The 13,386-nt window shown below is 66.2% G+C and overlaps 1 protein-coding gene across 2 annotated transcripts in view; it reads left to right on the top strand.

Annotated features, from left to right (window-relative positions):
• Positions 1-1,223, top strand: part of NTNG2 (netrin G2) — a gene marked incomplete at both ends in the record, with an annotated part of 49,792 nt that extends 48,569 nt beyond the window's left edge. For both annotated transcript variants that reach the window (XM_084238124.1, XM_084238123.1), the window contains 2 exons: positions 354-488; positions 988-1,223. In XM_084238124.1, the coding sequence (XP_084094250.1) occupies positions 354-488; positions 988-1,223 (371 nt within the window). The remainder of the gene's footprint in view (positions 1-353; positions 489-987) is intronic.
• Positions 1,224-13,386: the final 12,163 nt, after the last annotated feature.

The following is a 13,386-nucleotide window of genomic DNA, read 5'->3' as shown; positions in this document are numbered from 1 at the left end:
CGCACCGCCCCCCCCCCCAGGGAAGGAGCTGGTGGGGGGTGAGCGGCCTAGGTGAAGCTCTCTCGGCCTGTGGAGGCATAGGTGGGAGCTGGGGAGGATCCAGTTACAGATGCAGAGAGGAGGCCCCGGGAGGGCGTGGCCAGCCCAGACCGCACTGCAGGGGTCAGGAAAGGGGAGCCGGTGGGTAATGGATGTCAGGCAAGCAAGCCCGCCTTCCCTGGAGAGCGGACACCCCGGCTGGCCTGGACGCGGTGGGGCACAGGGCCAGGGAGTGTGGAGACAGGCAGGGCCGGCTGCGAGGTGGAGCCAGGCTGGGGCGCACAGGCTCCCTGACCCGCCGCGTGTCTGTCCAGAGTGTAACTGCAACCAGATCGGCTCCTTGCACGACCGCTGCAACGAGACCGGCTTCTGCGAGTGCCGCGAGGGCGCTGTGGGCCCCAAGTGTGACGACTGCCTGCCCACGCACTACTGGCGCCAGGGCTGCCACCGTGAGTGCCCCGCGGGCGCGGGGTGGGGACCGGGTGCTGCTCGGTGGGGTCCAGGCGGGGCCGGGGCTAGGCGGCCAGATGCAGAAGTAGTGGAGCGGGTGCCACGTGGAGGTCCCTGGCGAAGGGCTGGGCTGGGCTGGGAGGGGAGGGCTGGGGGCAGCGGGAGGGAGGGGTGCCCCCGAGGAGGGGAAGGCCAGGAGCGGCCTTGGCGGCGGGAAGAGCATGGACCGCGCGGCCATGGCACTGGAGAGGGTGCGCGGCGTCGGGGACCCGCGGAGGCCGGCCGGCCCGGGGTGGCACTGGGAGCCGCAGGGCAGGGGCCGGAGGGAGCGGGGCCGGGTCTCCCCCGCCTGCGTTGTGGGTGCCAGGCAGGCACCTCGGCGCTCCCGGGCACCCACAGCCTCCAGCACCCCACGCTAAGCCGCGCCCGGCCTCCCGCAGAGGCCACCGGGTCCCGCACAGGGGTGGCCGCCCCCGCTAACCGCCCCTCGCCCCGCAGCCAACGTGTGCGACGACGACCAGCTGCTCTGCCTGAACGGCGGCACCTGCTTGAAGAACCAGCGCTGCAACTGCTCGCGCGGCTACACGGGCCTGCACTGCGAGCAGCCGCGCTGCGACCCCGCCGGCGACGCCGGCGACCTGGACTGCGACCGCGCGCCCGCGGCCGCCCCGCGCCCCGCCACCCTGCTCGGCTGCCTGCTGCTGCTGGGGCTGGCCGCCCTCCTGGCCTGCTGAGCCCCGGACCCGGCCGGGAAGGCTGATGCGTGCCCTGCGCGGGGGAGCCCGGGGGGCCCGGAGACCCCAGAGCCGGCGTCCGAGGCCGCGGCGAGAAGGGCGCGGGGCGGCCCCGCTGCTCCTAGGTGCTACTCAGCAGAGTCCTCCTGCCTCCTCCCCGGCACCTGCCCCGCCCGGCCCGGCGCTGCCCTCCCGCGCAGGGGGCTGCGGGCCGCCCCCGGGCCTGCATTTGGTCTTAGTTTTTGTATTAACCGCCACTCTTTCCTCACTATTGTTGTTACTATTATCATTTGCTGGCGGGGAGAGGGCACGGGGAGAGGCGCTGCTCACCCCACACCCCGGCCCGACACATCCACGACTGTTGCAGACGCCCCTGTGCCGCCCCCGGGCACCATCAGCCAGAGGACCCGGAACTCCAGTTGCCTACACTAGTCGCTGACGGATCTCTTTTCTATTCTGTTTTCCTTTGCGGCCCGCCAGACCCAGGCTGGGAGGGCTGGGCGGGGGGCAGGCAGGAGGGCTGGGCGGGTGGCCACTCGGCTGTGTGGAGAACTGTTTGTTGGTGGTAAGCCTCCCCTGGCAGGGGGGCGCCTGGGGACCCCAGCCGGCGCGGCTGGCGGTGTACGCTCTCGAGTAAAGGATCTGCTCAAGGCTGTGTCCGGGGCCTGCTTTCTTTCCGTGTTGTTCACACCTGTAGGTTTGTTCAAACCTGTAGGTTTGGGGTTTGAAGAGGAGCCTGAAAATAGCCTTAAAAGGTGGATTTCACTGTCAGGGCCCCACTTCCCCAGGCCCGGGCAAGCGAAGAAGCCCCCCTCTTCCAGGCAGGCTGCCCAGAGTGCTCTCAGGCCTCGGCCCGGGGTGGCACTGCCAAATGACCCACGTGGTAGGAGGATCCCCAAGCTTGGGGGGTAGTCTCTCTACCCCCCACAATCCAAAGTCAATTGGCACTTTTTCTCAGTGTCCCCAAACTTATCAGGACATGCTGAGCCTACCTATCGTTGCTGAGGGGTCCAGGGAGTGGCCAGCAGGACATTCCGATAGCATGTGACTTGGGTGGGCCTGTCCTCTCAGATGCCCCCAAACCCAGCCTTGGGCCCAGAGCCGCGGCCACCACCTCCTCCCAAGGCCCCTGCTGGCCAAGCTCCCCAGGTGGATGCAGGCAGGTGATGGGGCCACCCTCCCCTTCTGCTTTCTCTCCTGAAGGTTGGGGGGCATGTCCGGGACCCAGGGGCAGCCTGGGGGTGTGAGGTGTATCCTCCCTTTGCCACAGAGGCCCTGGGGTCCTGGAACCCATGGGATTCTTCCAGAGCACATGGGATTCTGAGTCCCATAGATGCCATTCGGGGCTCCAGCTGCAGCTGGGATGGTCAAGTCCCCACAGGCCCCCAAGGCAGTGCTAAGCCTGTTTAACGGCCCTTGGTTTGAGGGTAAGTAGAGGTCGCAACACTGAGGAGGAAGCTAGACATGTCCCACAGCCTCTCAGCCCAAAGGCCACCCCCCCCCAGGTCCCCCTCAACACCAGGTTGCAGGGGCAGCTCCCAACCCCCCAGGGAAGTGCCTTAGGTCAGACCCCGCCACCCCCACCCCTACGCTTCCCCAGCTCCATCATCACCTCATCCTCTAACAGAACCCCACTCAGCCCAGCTAAAATGAAACACCCAGGTCCTCCTGGTCGGTGGGAGTGGCCACGGACCCAGTTCTGGCCAATGACACATAAGCAGGAGTGATGGGTGGGGCTTCTAGAAAGTTCCTTAAAAGCTTCCCCTTCCCCCATTCCCCACCAAGCTTCCATTGGTCAAATTTTTGGGCTCCGAGTTTTCTCTTTTGTCCCTCCTCATTCAGGGACTCCTGCAGTGGGGCGTGGGGAGGGGCCACCTAGCACCCCTGGGTGCCAGCGGATCTCCCAGGATGGTGGAGCCCGGAAAGTGAACGTGGCTTTTCTGAGGACCAGCAGAGTTGGGGACACCAGCCCTGGCTGCTGACCTCCCCACTTCTTCATATGTGAGAAAAAAATAAACCTTAATGTGATCACAACACTGGAATTTGGGTTTTCTGTTACCCGCAGGCCACCCGACACCCATGGCCCTGCCCCGGGGGGGGTCCGTCTTGCTGTCCCGGCAGGTCTTTCCAGAACGGCTCCTCCTCCACTTCCGGGGGCACAGGGCGGGCCGGGCAAACCCACTTCTCAGTAGACGCCGGCACCGGCTGCCATTTGAAAGCGCCACGGGCCTCCCCACACCAGGACAGTGAACTCCCAGTGTTATAGGGCAGCCCCGATATTAAACGGGTTCCTGGCTGGGGGTCCTCACCCGCGCGCTGACAAGGGACTTAGGAATACTCCACTGCAGACACGCACAGAAGGTTCATAAGAGGTTTATTGACAAGGGAAAAGGAAATACGGTAAATGGACAACTCAGGGAGAAAATAGGGAAATAAAGTCTTTCATGCGTCCTACCCGATCCGCCGACCTGGAAACCCAAAGGCCCTCTCCGAGCTGGCCCGACGCTGCGAGCTGGCGGGGAGCCAAAAGGGGGGACCCCTCCAAAGCCCACGTGCCTGGCTTTATACCCACCTGGCTGCTGAACCCCACCCTCAGGTCCCAGCCACCTTCCCTTGGGTGGGGATGGGATGTGGAGTTCCCAGTGTCTTTGGCTTTGGCCTGGGGTGGGGGTGGCGTCCGCAAAGCCTGTGTGGAATTAGCTTTAGGACAGCCTTTCCCCCTAACACCAGGACCCTGTGATGGAAGCATCTCGAGCAGGGCCGGTCCAGGATTCCTGGGGGGCACCCTGTCGTGAAGACAAAGGAAGGAGAGGAAAAAGGATGAGGAAGGGAGCGGGGAGTCCCCCCAGGGGGCCTGGACCTCCCGTGTCTTGAGGTTCTCGCCTGAGGGGGTGGCCGTGAGCTGTCAACAGGCCGTCACCCGCAGGGGCTCCCGCAAAGGGGCTCAGGGTCGGGTACTACACCCACTTATGTCTCCTGGGTGTGTCCCCAGAGGTGCCCCAGGGCCCTGGGGGGCAGGGAGGGGCCTCGGTGGGCTGGGTCTGTCCTCCCGAGCCCCCAGCCCTGCCGCTGTCAGCTTCCCTGGCGTGGAGGGGCAGCGCGTCGTAAATCAGAGTGGCAGCAGGGTCCCCGAGGGCCGCTCAGGCCCTGACCACGGCCGGAGGGTGGAGGGAACGTTGCCAGCGGCCATTTGGAAAGCTGACATCTTCCAGCCGCGGGGAGAAGGAGAAAACAAGGTCAGCGAGCCCCAAAGCCGGGGCCAGCCTTCGTGGCGGTGCCCCCGTCCCTCAGCTGGGCGATGGCACCCACGCCCGCCGGTGCGCAGTTGAGGCCTAACGCTTCTCAGCCCGCGGCTGTTGATGGGGGGCTGGATAATTCTGGGGGCTGGGGGCACAGGGCAGGGGCTGTCCCGGGTCCTGTAGGATGTTAGTGGCATCCCTGGCCCCGAGCCAATCGGTGCCGGTTTTCCAGGGCAGCCCCACGTGTCTGGTTTTTATGCCAACCCTGGCTGCGTCGCCCCACCCTCAGGTCCCGCCACCTTCCCTTTGGCGGTGATGGGACTCGTCCTGCCCGGTGTCTTGACGGCTTTGGTCTGGGGTGGGGGTGGCGTCCCCGAGGCCTGTGTGCAGTCAGCTCAGGACAGCCTCTCCCCTGACGCCAGCGGCACGGCCACTCGCTGGGCCACCCAGTGCCCGGTGAGCACATTGGGGGCAAAATCACCCAGGTTGAGAACCCCTGCCTGTTTTCCAGAGGGGCTGGGCGGGGGGTAAGCCCCTGAGGTCACGCGTGCTGAGAAGCTGGAGCAGGAGGGGACTCAGAATAGCCCTGGCTGAGCCCAGTGTTTACTGAAGACCCCCCCAGGACCCCCCCCCCCCAGGGCAGAGCTGCAGCCTCCCCCTGCAGGGGCTTCGGGGCAGGGGAGCCGGGAGCCTGGGGAGCCGGGCTTCATCTGAATGGCTCTGCTGTCAGGGAAAAGCCTCTTGTCCGCCCCTCTGGCAGCGGCCTGGCCTCCCGCCCCCTGCCCCCTCCTGCCCCCTCTAAATAAGCAGCTGCTGCATCAGCAGCTCCTGCCTCCCCCAGCCTTACAGCTCCAGGCGTTTATGGGCGCCTGGGGAGCAGCCATCAGCCTCTCCCACACCCTGGCCAGCCGGGGCTGAGGAGCCACCCCAGGCCCCGCTCCTGCCCCCACACCCGCACGGAGGGCCCGTCAGCCTCCCCAGCCCCAGGGGGACCCCGCGCATCTCGGGCCAGAGGAGCTAAGGGAAAGGCACGTGGAGAAGAGCTTTACTTCTTTATTTTCCTTTTTAAAACACAAACCAGCAGGGGAAGGAAGCCGGGGTTACAGAGGCGCAAGATAACAATGAAGCTGCCCGCAGCCCTCCGCCAGGAGCAGGCGCCAGTACTGTCCGGCCGCCGCCAGCACTTTGCCATAAAGCGAGCCCCGCGGGCCGCGCCGAGGCTGGACCCCTTTCCTGGGCGCAAGCAGGGCGGGGCCGGGGTCAGCAAGCCGTCTCCCCGCTGAGACACCCCCCAATGCCCGCTCTGAACACCCTCTCCAGGTGGGCAGCAGAAAAGAGGACCATTGAAGGATGGAGCCGCCCCCCGCCCTGCCCTCACACGCACACGCACGCGCACGCACACGCACACATGCACACACATGCACAAGCGGGCCAGGTGCAGAGAGGGCACCGAGATGCTGGGGCAGCTGGCCAGGGGCAGCCACTGTTGTGCCTGCGGGCCAGGCGCTGCCAGCGCTGCCCCCACGCGTGCCCACACCCCACGCTTGCATCTCCCACTCCGAGGGAGGGGGGGGGGGCTCTCTCTTTCCACCCCGCAGCCAGGCTGGGAGAAACGGGGGCTCCGGCACAGGAGGGCACGCCCGGGCGAGGAGAGCTGGGAAGCAGCCCCGGGGTCTGCGCCCCGCGGAGGCCACAGCTGCGCCCCCTGCCCCGTGCGTCTCGGCCGGTGCGGAGACGCCTCTCTTGAGGCCGCGGTACACGGCCCAGCAAGGAGCTCGACTATCCAAGGGGGTCTTTTAAAATAAAAATGGAAACTCAAAACCCCGCCCTCTCTTTTCTGCCCCATCGGGACGGAGCCGGCTCCCCCGCTGCAGACGCAGCTGCCCGGCCCCTGGGCTGCGTCCCTGGTGGCGCTGAGGCCCGGCTGTCCCACGGGTGGTGGGAGCCCGCGGCCAGGTGGGTGCAGCTGCGGTGGCCTCCCCGGGTGCCCCCCGCCGGGGGATCTTTGTCTTCCCGTGGGCGGGCAGCGCTGGGGGCCCAGCGGGGGTGGGGGGGGCCTGAGTCCTGGGAGGTCCGCGCTGTGCCCCGTAGTGGGCCCGAGCGCCACTGGCGAATGTCCCCGCTGGACGCCGCAGCTGACCAGGGCCCACGGTGCTCCCCGAAGGGGCCCGGCTTCCCCCCGGAGCCGGAGCAGCACCCTGCAGGGGTCCCGCTAGGCCTGGGCGCGGAGGCGGTGAGCGCGCCCGCCGGGTCATGGGCCCAGCTGCTGGGGTTGCTCCTGTCCCCCCAAGCCCGCCAAGTGGGTGCAGACCCACTCGGTCGCCTCCTGCCTTCTCCACCGCCTTCCTTCTTGCATCGCAGGCGAGCCCCCCTCCCCGAGGCCAGGGCTGGGCACGCACCCCTACCCGCTCCGCCCTGCCCTCCCCACCCCGCCTCCCACCAGGCGGGACTGGGCTCTTTCAAATCTGCTGAGGGGCGGCCCCCAACTCGTGCCCACCGAAGGGAGCAGGACGGCTCAAGGGGCCCCTCCCCCTGGCGGCCTCCGCCCCACCCCCTCCGCCTGGCCCTGCCTCCCGCCCCAGGACTCCAGGGAGCCACGGGCTGGGGGTGGGGGCGGGGCGGCGGGCGCACGGGATCACTGACCAGGGGCGCGAGGGGGGCAGGAAATGGAGATCCCAGACACGGAAGGTCCCAGCCACATCCAGGGGTCCCCTGGGAAAGGACATGCCGGCCTCCACCAGCGTGTCCCCCGCCCCGTCCTGCTCCCCCCACTGTTAACATGCGGACACGTGGTGGGTGGCCTCTGTGCGCTTGCCCCAGCCCTGGAAATGTGGGGACCCAGTGGAGCCCCCACACGGACCCGAGGTCTTAGTCCCCAGCCCACGGCTGCCTGCGGGCTCCCAACCCGGGCTCCAGGCCTCAAACCACGCCCAGACAGAGGCTGCCCCTCCTGCCCCAGGCTGCTTCCGGAAACAAAAAGAGGCCCGCAGCTGCCAGGGGGCGCCGTGTGAGGGCACCCAGGGCCTCCGCCGCGCGGAGAGCAGGGAGAGGTCTGTGGGTGTGTGGAAAGAACGTGGGGGGCTCTGGAACCTCCCCGCGGGCCAGCACCTGGCTCAGCCGGCCCAACAGCGAGGGGGATGGTGAGCCCGCGGGCCGGCGAGGGCAGCCTGGACTCCGGCCTGAGCGCTGGTGCTGGAAAGGGGGCGCAGGCTGTATGCTCGGGGTCACCGTGCAGGCCAGCCTCTCACCCCCTACAGGCAAGAAGCGCTGGCCATGGACGCCGAGTGGACGCACATCTGGCGTTGCCGGCTCTCTAGACCCCTGGAGAGGCAGCAGACAGCTGCGTCCATGCCAGACGCTGGGTCTTCAGACATTGCAACGAACTCATCTGCCTTTACAGTTGTGCAGACCGGGCCTCCCTGGTGCCACAGGGGTTAAGATGCAACCTATGAAGCTATCTGCAGCCACTGTGGCACGAGTTCAATCCCTGGCCAGGGAGCTACCCACATGGCGCAGCAGACCTCCTGTCTCCCCGCTGCTCCCCTCAGCAGTGCACTTCGGTCAGTCTGCCTGTTCTGCTCCCCGCTCTGTCTCTGGTGAGTCCTCTCACCCCCCACCCCCGCCCCGCACCTCTGGCCTGCACCCCAGCTCTTGTGTGCATAAATAAATCTTTTTTAAAAAGTTGTGCAGACTAAATGCCAGCAATTCCACTCCTGGCTGAGTCCCCCAAAGGCCCAAAGCAGGTGTTGGGGCAAAAGCTGGACCCACACGTGTGGAGACGCACGGAGGCCGTCACCAAGGGCGCTTAGCAAAGCCGCGGCAGCCGAGTTGGGAACCAGGAGTCCGGGAGCGGGCGAGTGGGGGCGCACAGCAGGGCACAGGCTAGAACATCGTCAGTCCTGGAGATAAAGAAACCAGGTTCTGGCACTGGCCCAACAAGACCGGGCTGCGAGAAATGAAGCTGCCACCTGCGCGGAATGTGCCGGGACAGGCAAAGTCAGAGCTGAGCAGAGGTTGCCTGGGGAGGTGGGGGGCGGGGAGGGGGGCTGGGGAGAGAACTGGGGTGATGAGACCGGGTTCATTGTGGGTCTCATTTCTGCCACCACGAGTTTATGCCGGTCAGGCTCGCCTGGGCCAGGCCTCCCCCTGCAGGCAGGACCCCGGGGAGGGCGGGAGGCGGGAGCCAGATGCAGCTCAGGTGCAGGCGATTACGGCAAGTCCACACCCTCCGCCTGCCCGGGAGCCCAGCTGGGGGCGGATTGGCTTGACCAGCAAACAGTCCCGGCTCCCCCCGGGGCTCAGGTCTGGAGGCGCCTAGCAGGGCGCCGTCCCTGGCCGTCCTTGTTTCCTAACCACCCCTCTTCCCGGAGGGGCCCGGCTCCCCAGAGTGAAGGCCGAGGGGCAGAGGAAGTCGGGGCACGGGACGTCTGAGTCACTGGGTAAGGAGGTGCCGAGGGGGAGGGGGACAGGTGGAGGAGGGTCCGCACCAGCGGTGTGGGGAGGGCACCCCGCACCCTGCCGGGCGGCCCCAGCGGCCTCTGGCTGAGAGGCAGTGAGGTAGGACGCGCGGGTGAGGGTCAGGGCGCCGGCGGGCCAGAGGGGCGCGCGGGCGCGGGGCTCTCCTGGCCGCGGGCCTGGGGTGGGGCGCGGTCCCGTGGAGATGAAGCTGTAGCGAGTAGCTGCGGGCCCGGCGTGGGCAGGCCAGCGCCTGGGCGTCTGGGTCACGCCTGGGTCGCTGGAGTGAACTGAGGCCACACGGCCCCTCTGCGGGAGGGAGCCCAGCCGGGGCTGGGGCGTGTCGGGGCTGGGGGGTGTCAGCCGCGGCCCAGCAGGCGGAGGGGCGGTGCCGCAGGTGAACGGAGCCCGCACCCGCGCATCCCAGGACCTGCTGGGTGTCGTTAAGGTAACTCTCCCCTCTGGGGGAGCTGTGGGCGCCGCCCGCAGGTGCGCTGGGCTCTAGGCCCCAGGCCCTCGTCGCCCCGGAGTCCTGGGGGTCGCATCAGGCTGGGCGGCCTGTGCAGGGCAGTCGCAGCGCCTGCTCCCCGCGCCCCCCAGCCTGGCCTGACAACGCCTGCTTGTTTGGTGCTGACTTTGTGGGGTGTCTGTGCACAGGACGCGATGAGTGCTGCTTGCAAAGGTTTTTTTTGGGGGGGCTGCGTCTCATTTTCCAACCACCAGAGGCAGACACGTGCGCCCCGCAGGTCACGTGAGCACCACCCCTGTGTCTGCAGGTGTGACCTGCCCAGCACCCTCGTGTCCTGGGGGGCCACCAAAGGTGGGGACCATGCGAGGGGCTTCCCCAGCACCAGGTCGCTGCATCTTCACCTGAGCCCTGGAGGGGGCGCCAGCACGAGCTCCAGCCTCCAGCTGAGGCCAGGAGGCTGGGGGCGGGGCAGGGGGAGGGGGAGGCAGCTGGTGTTGCACAGGAGCTGGCCCCGTGGCCTCAGGCTCTGCTGCCTGCAAGTCTGTGTCCTTCCAGCGCAAGCCCCTCAGCGCCACACCGCGGGCCGCACCCTCTTACCAGGCCGCAGGGGCCAGAACAAGGGCCCCGGGTGCCCTGGGACAGGTGGGGACAGAGGTTCCAAAATGAAACAGCTTGGCAGCCCCCCCCCCCCCCCGTGCATGGCCAGCGGTCACCCCCCACCAAGGCCCACCACGCAAATACACCCCTGTGGTTTCCGGGGCCACTGTGGGTGTCACTGAGGAAATCATCCCCCTGCCAAGGCTCCACAGTTGGCGGCTCTCCCGCGCCTCCGTGTCCTTCCGAGGCTGGTCACATGGGTCCGGGTGACCACCTGTCCTTGCAGGGCCTGCACCAGGGCCGGAGCCGCCATGGGCTGCCGCCAGCTCAGCAGGAGCGAGCAGGTTGGCGAGTGACTAGGAATGATGGCTTAGTGTGACCGTGGTTCGGAGCTGTAGCTGGAAGTTTGGTGATTTTTCTTTTTTATTTATACATACAAGAGCTGTGTGGCCAGAGATGTGTGGGGATCCCCAGAGACAGAGTTGGGGAGCTGCTCTGCTGAAATGCACTGCTGAGGGGAGCGGCGGGGAGACAGGAGAGGTCTGTGGGCCATGTGGGTCGCTCCCTGGCCGGGGATTGAACTCAGGCCGCAGTGGCTGCGGACACTCCCTGCACCACCAGGGAGGCGGTTTGGTGACTTCTTTATGATCGGAAATACACGCTAGGAAGGCCGCTGTGACTGTTGTGAGTGACCCTCCCGCCACGTCGAGGTTCTGCTGTTTCCACTCAAACAGCAGTTTCTGAGACCCTGCGGGGCGCAGCGAGGACTTGACTTGCTCTTTTGCTGAAACTAGGAGCCGTGACCCTGCTGTGTCCTTCCTTGAAGAGTAGCCACTGGGGTGTATCCCCCAGGGCACCCACCCACCTGGCTGCCTTCTGAGGCCTTGCTGGCCACACCCCCCTGCATGCCCCTGGTGCCCCCCCTTTCAGGTTCCCCTTCCCCTGGCCTTGCTATGCCGAACAGGAAGCGAAGTGGCTTGTCACGGCGACCGCACCTGTCCGGGTCACGATGCCCTGCCCAAGGCTGACGCCCTGCCCAAGGCTGACGGGCCCCCTGTGGGCACCAGGTTGCTGGTCTCAGGACCCCTGCAGGAGCCAGGCCACCAGGTGGGCGGCTGGAGACCTGAGAGTTCCAGGCCAATCAGGATTCCAGGGTGGGGCCTGGGTGGGGATCTTGCATGAACTCCCCAGCAATCCCAAGGTGCACCCCAGGCTGGCAGTGCCAGCTTAAGTGCAGTACTGTTGCTTAAATCAGGGTACGGGCCACCAGCCCACACAGGACTGCCTCCCAGCGCCCTGTCTGGGCCCCCCAAAGCCACCAATGCCATGACCTGGCAAATGATGGGGGGCGGCTAACCCAGGTCCTTGAGTTATGGAGGGTGCCAGGCACAAAACCTGCCTTTATGGTGCTGCACAGCGCCGTGCGCGCCATTTGAGCCGCAGCTGAACGCTAGCTCCCCAGTGATTTATCCCCCAACAAGGAAGGGGAAAGCGTCACTCTCTTCCTACCCATCGCTGCTCCCTGCTGGGGCGCTGCCTCCTGCTCCATTCCTGCCCCCCCTCCCCACAGCTCTTGCTGCCCAGAGCAGCTCTCACTGGGTCTCCACCCCCACCACCCCCTTCTCCAGGCACGTGGACAAGCACAGCGCGGGGTGTGGCCTGGGGAGACCCTGCAGGCAGCAAGGAGAGCTGGGGGTGGGCCAGGTAATAAATGTGCATCAAGTCCCCACCCAATCATTTCGGCCTACAATGAAGTCAAATGGCAGCCTCAGCGGGCAGCCTGGCGCGAACCCTGCACCTCAGACACCTCTGGCTCCTGACCCGGCCCCCGCTCCCAGGCCTGCTTCGGCTTCGGCCGCGTCCCCTTCAGATTCAGGTTTTAACAAAGTCAACAGGGGGGGCGTTGGCCAAACCCCAGCTATGAATTCAGAGCACGGGAAAGTGCAGAAGCCACTGCAAAAAAACATCTACAAACACTAACTTTAGAAAATAGTTTAGTACAATTTTGTTATAAAATTCATTTACAGGAGGTTATTCACATGTAATTACCAAATGTGCTCCTGGTCAGACTTGAGAACACGGAACCAAATAAAGCAGCACAGTGAATCCAAGACAAATTATGTACAGAGAAGCAGAACAAGTCAAGGAACCTCCCCGGGGGAAGATCGAACACCGGAAGGAGACAGGGCGCTCTCCCCACGCAGCCACACGCCGCCAAGTGGCCTCGACAGCCACATGGTACAGGCCACGCTGGCCACAGGCGAGACTGATGCAAATGCTTTCACCGCTGCCCGGGCTCCAGTGGGGCGGGCAGGGAGCAGGCCTCTAGCAGGACGGGGCAGGGGGACAGAGCCACAGCCCAGGACACGTTTCTGAATCCCGTGACGTCGGAGCAGGGGGGGACGCCCGGGCCCCAGACGCGTGTCCCACCTCCTTAGCTCAGAGCCCTGGGCGCACCGCCCCGCGCCCAGCCTTGCTCAGGGTGGTGGTGAGCACATGGACGCAGGTGAGCGTGACGACGAGTCGTCTCCTGTCCCAGGAGAAGGGGCTCCCCCAGCCTGTGCTGGCTCACACCCTGAGGCCAAGGGTCAGCTCCCCACCCACAGGTACCAGGGTGGGCTCCGGGGGGAGGAGCACCTGCGGGACCCCAGCAGGCCAGGATGCCCAAGGAGGGACGCTGGGGGTGAGGCACCCGAGGCGGGCAAGCGTTCTTGTCAAGCTGGGAAGAACCAGTCTGGACAGAATTTCCGGCCACCACGGACCCACTGGCTTAGAGCAGATGAAAAAGAAAATCTCAAACGGTGCCCACTCACGTCCTGGGAGGGGGGGCAGTGGCTCCCGCTCCAGAGCAGCAGCTCCCAGCCCCGCTCAGGGGCGCCCTAGCTGGGGGCTCTCAGCGCGGGCAGCTGCGCCGGCCAAGCTGGACTCCCCTCCCGCGCCGCCTCTGCCCGCCGCACGCCCACTCGGGCAGGAGCGCTTCTCCCACACTCCCCGCGCCGGGAAGAGTGGTCTTGCCCGGCCCACGTCTGGGGGGCCCGTTCTTTCACCATTTTGTAATTTAAAGCTTGTTCTGTTAGCAGTCAGCTTTCTAAGCGGGAAAGAAGAGTGTCTATTCGATGGAAACGGACTTTGCTGTTCGCTCCGCACACGTACATTCCCGCCTTACAGTGTTCCCCGCGCCGCCCTCCCCCGCAGGCCGGACGCGAGCACGGCAAGTCTGGGACGCCCAGGACGTCGTCGCTAACGCAGCCCAGGGCCCAGCACGCATCATCACGTTTCCCACTGCACACACCCCATTCAAGGCCAAAAAAAATCCCCCCAAAACAAAAACCCTCCTCTGGACAGTCCACTAGCCGGCGCCCATCTCACCCACAGTGGCCAGCTGCCCGCGCCACCGGCCGCC

This window comes from Talpa europaea, assembly GCF_964194135.1.
Source record: "Talpa europaea genome assembly, chromosome: 7".
In the NCBI taxonomy this organism is placed as follows: Eukaryota; Metazoa; Chordata; class Mammalia; order Eulipotyphla; family Talpidae; genus Talpa; species Talpa europaea.
The sequence above is the reverse complement of the archived record's forward strand: the minus strand, read 5'-3'. Positions and strand labels throughout refer to the sequence as shown.